Source organism: Manacus vitellinus, unplaced genomic scaffold (genome assembly GCF_001715985.3).
Source record: "Manacus vitellinus isolate BGI_N305 unplaced genomic scaffold, ASM171598v3 scaffold_118_pilon, whole genome shotgun sequence".
In the NCBI taxonomy this organism is placed as follows: Eukaryota; Metazoa; Chordata; class Aves; order Passeriformes; family Pipridae; genus Manacus; species Manacus vitellinus.
The window spans coordinates 216,253-224,495 of NW_021938885.1; the positions used below are offsets into that span (position 1 = coordinate 216,253).

The following is an 8,243-nucleotide window of genomic DNA, read 5'->3' on the forward strand; positions in this document are numbered from 1 at the left end:
TCCCCCGGAGAGCCAACCGGGGGGCTTCCAGTAATTAGCAATTACCAGCCCTGGCGAGCTCCCCTGGCCTCTCCCAAAGCAGAGCCCAGCACTAATGAGGTTTTGTGCTAATTATAGTGGGCAGGCAGGGCCAGGAGTCCTGGTGAGGGGCTGCAGCAGCTTTTGGCTGGAGACCTTTCTGGATTCCTTGGGATATAAAACATACTGGGGTTAATCCAGGACAGCAATCCCAGCCGTGCCCAGCGCCCCTCCATTCCCAGGAATGCTGGGGGTGCTGTTCCAGCACTGGCCCTGCTTCCTGCTCACGAGCTGGTCCTTTTTCATCCATCTCTTGGAACAATTCCTGCTGAATATTGCAGGATTCTGCCATAGCTGGCATTGCACTGACCTGGAGATTGAGCCAGCAAAGGGAAATCCAGCCCCTTGGACAAACCTTGGGGATATCTGGGAACTGAGCAACGTGGATGAGGCACCCAAAGCCTGTGCAATGACAGACTTGAGCATGTGTCCAGCATCCCAACAGGGTTTAATCCTTCTTAAACTCTTCTCTCCCCATCCCAGCAGCTGGCTCAGCACTTCCCAAATCCCAGCCAGGGTAGCAACACCCACCCCAGCTGCCCGATCACAAACCTCAGCCCAGCTCCCACCATTCAGCTCCCTTGGGAATGCTATAAACTCTCTAAAATTAAACAAAAAAACCCCAAACCTTGTCCAGCTCTCCCCCTATGCAGAGCCCTGAGCGAACTTTAATTCCGTAGACTAAACATAAATCAATAAAATTTGGATTTTAATGAAGGTGCTGGGAAGGAACAGCCACAAATTGCTGTCCTGGCTTGGCCCCCTCATGGGGCTCCTTTTCCCCTCAAGGTGTATGGACAAAGGTGGGATTTAACAAACCCCTTGGAGGGAAACCCCTCAGACAGACCCAGGCAGCACCAGGAAACACTTTTGGAAGCTGCAGGGTGTCCAAGTGGGTTCCATGGCAGGTTGGGGATGTGGGATAAGTGGTTTCCCAGGCTGTGATGCTCCAGGGAAGCTCTCCCAGGCACACATCCAGCCATTCCCATCCCTAAGGATGGAAGGACCCAGGACAGCTCGTGGTGCTTGGGCATGGGTGGAGGGTAAGGGGGATGCCCAGCCCTAATATAAGGTGATCCCACAACACTCACCCCTTTGCTTCTGCTCCCTGAGAGGGACCCAGCACCCTAAAAATAACCCATGGGAGCATCACAGGTGCTTGGGAACTCAGCTTTTATTGTCACAGGACGCAGCAGCAGACAATGGGGTCGGTCACAACAGGGGGGACAAGGGAGAGGTCACACCACAAGGTCCCAGCACAGCCACCCTGAACAGCCACAGAGCCCCCAGCACCGGCAGGGAGGGAGGGAAACGTGAGCTGTGACCTGGATCCTTCCCATATATTTCCTGCCCCATCCCTGTGCAAACAGACAAATTCTCAGCCCGTGGTGATTCTCCCTTTGGGAATGGGGAAATTAATGAGCAGCCACAGGGGCCCCTGCAAGCAACAGCATTTGTACCTCCTGGAATCAGCTCCGTCGTGTCCTTGCTACTGAGTGGCAGGGCATCAACGGGAGAAGCTGCCCTGGGAATGCTGTTCTTCTGGGATAGAGAAGTGGGATCTGAGCCTAAGGGCTCAGTGTGCATCCAAAATCTGGGCAGGTCAATTTGCCTCCCCCAGGGATGGGCTGCCCCAGCGAGGTGGAGATGTCAGGCCTGGGGCGACTTGGAACCTTGGAAAGCAGGGAGCAGGTGGTGGATTCAGCAGGGATGGAGCATCTGCTGCCCTTCTTCCAGGGTTTATTTACAGTCTCACTAGAGGAGAGCAAGCCAAGGGGCCTGAAATGTTAAAAAATGGCTTTTTGGAAAAGCCAGGGATTAACAGGCTTTTCCCCCCGCTGTAAACAGATCCCTGTTTGCTGTAACGTGCTCGGGGTTCCAGCCGCGTGCAGCCGGTCGGGAGAGGGGCTCCAGCAGCCCCTCCACAGCCGCTTCAGTTCGCAAATCCAGGGGAAAACTGGGATGGAAGTTCAGCCCTGGCCTCTGGCAGGGGCTGGAGATGGGCAAACTCAGCTGGCCTGGTTCTTTGGGGGACAGCAGTGGAGGCAGAGAGGGACACAGCCCCCTGTCACCCTCCTCTGTACGGTGCGAGGGTCTGGGGGCACTTAGGGGTGGGTGTGGGCAGGGATCACCCCCGGAGCAGCTGGATGGGCTGGCAGGGTTTGAGAATCCAGGGGGGTTTTACCAGCCACAGCGGGCAGCAGAGGCAGCAGGGTCCATCCCCAGGGCAGGGACAGCTGGTGGCATTCCAGGAGCCAGCGCAGCCCTCAGGGTCGCACATTGTGGGGGCTGGATTTGGGACACAGACAGACACAGCCAGCTTAGGGCAGTAAGGAAAGACCCCCTGGATGTGTCTGTGCTGGGTCTGAGCCTTGCCAAAACACAGCTGAGCCTCCAAAGGTCGGCCCAACACCACTGAAGTCACCATGGGCCAAGGTGCTGCTGACTGCAGCCATGCAGGAGGGGGAAGAGGGAACAGAGGGGTCAGAGGGATGAAGAACATCTTCCCTGCTGGCACAAAGCCTGTTTGTAAGAACCCACGGGCTCTTGTATCCCAATCCCACCCTCCCCACTCTCCACCTTCCCCTTTCGGGAGCTGGCACAGCCCCACCAGCCTCCCCCAACCCTGAGGCTGGAGCAGCAGGATGAGCCATCCCGCCGTCCTGGAGCCAGGACACTCACTCAGGGATGTAGTCCCTGAAGGAGTTAAAGCTGAGGCTCCGGCCCACAGAGTTCAGGGTGGAGCTGGCCTGCATCTTGGGAATCTTCTCCATCAGCTTGGACACTGTCCTCCTCTTGAAGGAGCCCGGGGAGAAGTGCCCCTGCCTCAGCAGCTCCTGGTAGAGGCTGCTGAACACGGCCACCGGCTCCTCGTAGCTGTCCCGGGTGGAGATCTCGTAGAAAGGAAGCTTCAGGGCTTTGGAGAGGTTCTCACCGTCCTCTGTGGACACCATCCTGTCGAACTGCAGGTCCTTCTTGTTGCCCACGATGACGACGGGGGGCTGCTCGGCGCCGCCGCTGCGCTTGGGGCTGGCGTGGAGGTGGTTGATGAGGAAGCAGAGCCGCATCACCTCGTCGAAGCTGCACCGGTCGGTCACCGAGTACACCACGGCAAAGCCATCGCCCCACTTGATCTTCTCCTCGATCTGCAGGGAGTCCTCCTCCTGCCGGGGCAGATGGGCTCCCGTTAACGCCTCTGGAATTCCAGCACTGCCGGGCTGCAACGCGGAAAAACCTCCCGAGGGCCCGGCACCGTCCCCGGGAAGGTTCTGGCTGTGGGTTCGCAGAGAGCAGTGACCTGCAGGCAATGCCTGGGGCGGGGACGTGGTGGTTTGGGCAGTGTGGCAGATGGGGACGGCCATCAGCCTTGTCCTGGCATGGGTAAGGGGGGAATCACTGCTCCCTGGAGGCACCAGGATGCTCCACTGGCAGAGCGGTGCCACGCACCAGCAACGGGAATGTGGAAACATTCCCCTGAAGCCACACTGTGACTGACATTAAAGAGACATAAATTCACCAAAACATCCTTTTTCTGAGATGGACACCACGAGGGGTATCCCAGACACCACGGATTAAGGCCAGTGGGAGAGTGGGGATAGCCTTCCATGGCAGGTTGCTCTGCTCCAGTGGTGTTTTCCCGGGCTCTGAACGGCCTGAGCTCACCTGTCCTGCCGTGTCAAGGATCTCAAAGTGCACCATCTCCCCGTCAATGACAGCCACGTGCCTGTAGATCATTTCTGGGGGGGACAGACAACAAAGGTGTGTGAGAGAACCCCAGGGGAGCAGCCACAGCCCCGGTGGCTGCGATGGAGCCGTGACGGAGGAGTGGATTTTCACCTGCTGCATCCCACAGCCCTGTGGCCTCTGTTTCAAGGCCACATCTTAAGCCAGCCTGTCTTTCCATGCCCAGGAAGGGCAGCCCTGTGCTGTGGCATCAGGCCAGCATCTCCCATGGCACCAGAGACCCCAGGACATGTGGATGGCTGAGGGGGCAGCAGTGACTAAAGCGTGGGAGCAACATGGGGTCATGGAGCAGCAGAGGGAAAACGGATAATAATAATAACAGAAAGGGAAAAAGGGATTCAGGAATCAGGGAGAGGCCTGGATGGCTGGGGGCTCTGCCCACGGCTGGTCTGGACAAGGAGGAACAGGAGGGAATGTGGTGAGTTCAGGACAGTTAACTCTGTGACAGCACCAAGGAAAAGGAGTTTCCCTACCCAGAGTTGGGTCATAGTCTCCAATGAACCTCCTGGTGATGAATCGTACGGTCAATGCTGGAAAAAAAACACAACAAAGCCTGTTATGGTTGTCAGATCAAACTGCAGGGAAACATCAGCTGCCTGAGGCAGGAGGGATGGAGGATGGATCTGTGGGAAGGATGAAGCAGGGATGTAGAGGAGGAACAGAGCAGGAACCTGCAGAATGGATGGAGCAGGGACCTGTGGGAGGGGTCCCATGAATTTCAGCCCAGTCTGTTTAACCTGACCCAGACACAGCATGTGGAGAAGGGAAGGCTGCTGGCACCAAATTTCATGGAATTCACCAAAAGGCCAAAGTGGGAGGAACACAGGGCACGGCAAACCAGGATCTCCTCCCTAGGCCAGCCATGCCTTGCAGGAAAGCAGCGCTGGAAGCGACACCAGGAGCTGGGAGGGGAGCTGAGCCAGTGTCTGGAGGATCAGCCCATTCTCGGTCCTCACATCCCCTCCCTGCTATGCCTGAGCCTGGGAATTCACATCCCTGGGATGCTGGGCACAACTGGGAACCAGTTTCATCCTTGCAAGGCCTCCAGCACCCCAGCCCCTTCTGATGCTGCCACAGCACCAACACAGGGATCTGCTCCTTTGGAACGATTTTTCCTCTTTGCAAGGGCAAGGAGCAGCAGGAGCAGCCACAGCTCGGGCAATTAAACCCCCTCATCCAATTACAGGTTTCCCTGTGCCAGAGCCAAGCCAGGCAATTCCCAAATTGCTGGCAGGGTGAGGGCTGCTGGTGCTGTAGCCTTGCCCAGCCACTCCATCAGCACAGCAAGGGCTCTCTCCTGGCTGCCTCTCATCAATCCCAGCCAACCAGGCTGAGGGATCCAGACCCTGGCTCCAGAGCAGGGCTGGGAGGTGGGCAAGCTCCCTGGGCACTGCAAAAGACCTCCACAGGCTCCTCAGATTTTCCTGTGAGAGGCAGGAAAAGCTTTGCCATGGTGCAAAGTCTCCAGACAGGAATTTCCAGCGATGGGGAGAGTGGCACACACGCCTGGGGGGAAATTTGTGGTTGGGAAGCTGAAGAGAGTTCAGAAGCACAGGTGGAAGTGGTTCCTGAGCCATTCAAGGTGTTAATGATGGTAATGGAGATGGGAGTGAAAGGCAGTGGAGAGGCTGAGAGCTGGCTTGGAAAGGCAACAGGAGTGGAGAGGGAAATTAGAGGAAAACGAGTGGGAACAGGGGAAAAAAGAACAGCCATAGCAAGGCAGGAGTGCGGATCCAGGAGGGAGAGGATGGAGAAGCTGCACACCAGGTGCCAGCGCAGCGGGAGGAAGGGAACAGAGCAGGAGTGTGACGGGAGAATAACCCTCAGCAGAACCAGGATGTGATGAAAACCCCTCCAGAAACACAAGGGGGGATGTAAAAATCCAACACCAAGCCAGCACGACGCTCCAAGCTCACCTTCCCTGTGTAACCCAGGGTCAGTTCGTCCCATCTGCCCATCAGCAGATGTTCCCAGTGTCCTGCCCTTACAGACCCACACCAGACCAGTCAAGATCTGTGTGCTTGTCCCAGGAATGTGGCATCCCACCTAAGTCAGGCTTCCTGCTCCACCAGCCCCAACAGCTTCTCCTGCCTCTCACAACCTGCCCGGCTCCTGTTTGGGGGATTCACCATCCCCTCACCCCCCAATCTGTCTGTGGGTTTAAACCTGCCCAGCAGGGAAGGGATTTGATGGGAAAAGCAGGTAATTTAGCCAAACTGCTCTGAGGAGATAACCCGGGATCCCTGCAGGAGGCACCTATCGGCACCTTCAAAGAGGTAATGGAATTATCAGGGGGAGTGGGACGAGCCAGGCTCGGTCTGTAGAAAGCACCTGATTGTGTGTCATATGTCAGGCAGCCACCCAAAGCTGGAGCACATGCTGTGGGATGAGAAGAGGAGCCAATTAGATTGATTAAAAATTGGCTGGAGTGCAGGAACAGGAGTGGAGTTGCCAATGGGGGAAGCGGCCGCAGGCAGAGCGGCCGTGGCCACCCAGCCTTATAAGGAGGTTTCTTTCCCCATCCTGAACATCAGTAACCCTGGGGAGGGCTCTCTGAGGAGAGCCCCAGAGCTGAAAGGGTTAATTGTGTATAGAACCTGAGCTCCAGGGATGGCTGTGGGCTGGAGGGGTGATTTACCTGCCACGGGGAGGGCTGGGCACCTCGTGTTTGCTCTGAGTGCCTGCCCACATGCTGCCCTGTTTGTGCTGCTGTGGAACGGTGTCCAGCACCGATCCATCTTCTGTCCACGTGCTGCAGCAGAGCTCTGCTCTGGATTATGGCAAAGTTTACGCTGGGCAGCAGCAGCAGAGGATAACACAAGCCCTGGCCAGGCTGCGTTTCCAGCTCCCGAGGGTGAGACGCACAGCCCAGATCCTTAAACCACAGGGCTGCCCCCAACCCTCCTTCCTACTCGGAGGGTCTGTGACCTCAGATCACCACACCCTGAAGGTTTCTAAACTGCTCCAAAAAACCCCAAACTCTTTCTGAGAATTAAGGAGATTTTTTTCCCTCTTGCAGCTGCCCAGATACGAGTTACCCTCTGGTTGTTCCCACCCCTCTGCTCTCCCAGCCTGGTTCTGTGTCCTGCAGGGTGGACGCAGCAGCTTGTCCTGGTGAAGCTCCAGTGTGGGGCCCACTTGCATCCCAGGGGCCGCTCCCTGTCCCTGGCACACTCCTCTGCACGAGCCACGTATCAATGACCTCCCTGTGCCCTGATTCCATGGCCTCTGTCATCGTCACACGGGCAAAAACTCCACTGCTGGAGGACGCAAGTGTTGATGGCACCAACAGAAGCCACAGCTGAGCCCAACTGGAGGAACTTTTAAAGACCCTCAGCACGATCCCACCCAAAGCAGGAGGTGCAACAGCCCCTCAACTGCCTGCAGGAAGGGCCCGAAGCTCCCAGGACTCTGCTCTGTGCCAGGTGGGATCGACACCAGCAGGAAGACACATGTTCAGGCCAGGGTGGGGGTGAGCCAAAGGCTCCATCTGCTCTGTCGAGGCCAAATACTGCCCTGGTGCTCTGGGTACTGCAGAGCTGAGCCCCATCCCGTGCTGCTCATGGAGAGCTGGGAGCTGCCTCCTCTAATTCAATCAGGGAATTATAATTTTTCACTAGTGCCAGTTGCTGTGCACGGAAAAGCAACTCCAGCGGCTGCAACAGCCGCCGGTGCTGCGGCACCTGCACAGGTGATGCCTTTTCCAAAGGGGCAGGACATTCCCTTTTCCCGAGGACGTGGCAGCTTGGCTGTTTCCCAAAGGCTCCCCCAGGCTCTGCACGGATCATGGATCATTGCAATAAACCGGTGCGGATCCACATGAATACACACCTTCCCCTGCCTCTGACCCCCTCCCGGCACGCTGGGTGCCGCGGAGGGCACCTTTGCCCCCAGGTGCTCACAGCCCGGGGTAGAGGAGTGGGAAGGGGGAAAGGATGATCCCCAGGAAGGAATACGGCGAAGGAAGGAGCTGAGATGCTCCCGGCAGAGCATCCCGAACCCCCACCCCGACGGGCGCAGACGGAGAGCGCCGAGCAAGGCGCAGGGAAAGAGAGTTTTCCTGAAGGAAAACAGCCAGGGCGCCGTGCAGGAGGCTCAGCAAAGCCGCTGCGGGCGCCGGGAATGAGCAGCGAACTCCCAACACCTAGGAAAGCCCAAACCCGAGCCCAGCTTTTGGGAAAGCTCTCTCGGTCAGCGATGTGCCCCCCGGACCCACCACTCCCGCGCAGCCGGGGACCCCTCGGGCACGGGAAAACCCCCCGAGGGACGAGCCCCGGCTGCGAAGTGACCACGCGGGGAACTCGAGGGGAGGGAAACTCGGTGCCCTCAAACGCCATGGGCTGGGGGACACTGAGGTTATGTTCCCCACCCCGGCTTTCTAAGGGACACGGGAGGGTCGGTCCCTCTGCCTGGGAAGAAGC

The 8,243-nt window shown here is 57.7% G+C and overlaps 1 protein-coding gene across 1 annotated transcript; it reads right to left on the reverse strand.

Annotated features, from left to right (window-relative positions):
• Positions 1-1,241: 1,241 nt before the first annotated feature.
• Positions 1,242-8,159, reverse strand: LOC103758951 (ras-related and estrogen-regulated growth inhibitor). The gene is made up of 5 exons (XM_018089154.3): positions 8,039-8,159; positions 4,296-4,352; positions 3,742-3,815; positions 2,761-3,242; positions 1,242-1,857 (listed from the first exon to the last, which is right to left on the reverse strand). Exons 1-5 carry the CDS (start codon positions 8,157-8,159, stop codon positions 1,647-1,649), a joined length of 945 nt encoding a protein of 314 aa, XP_017944643.1. The 3' UTR covers positions 1,242-1,646.
• Positions 8,160-8,243: the final 84 nt, after the last annotated feature.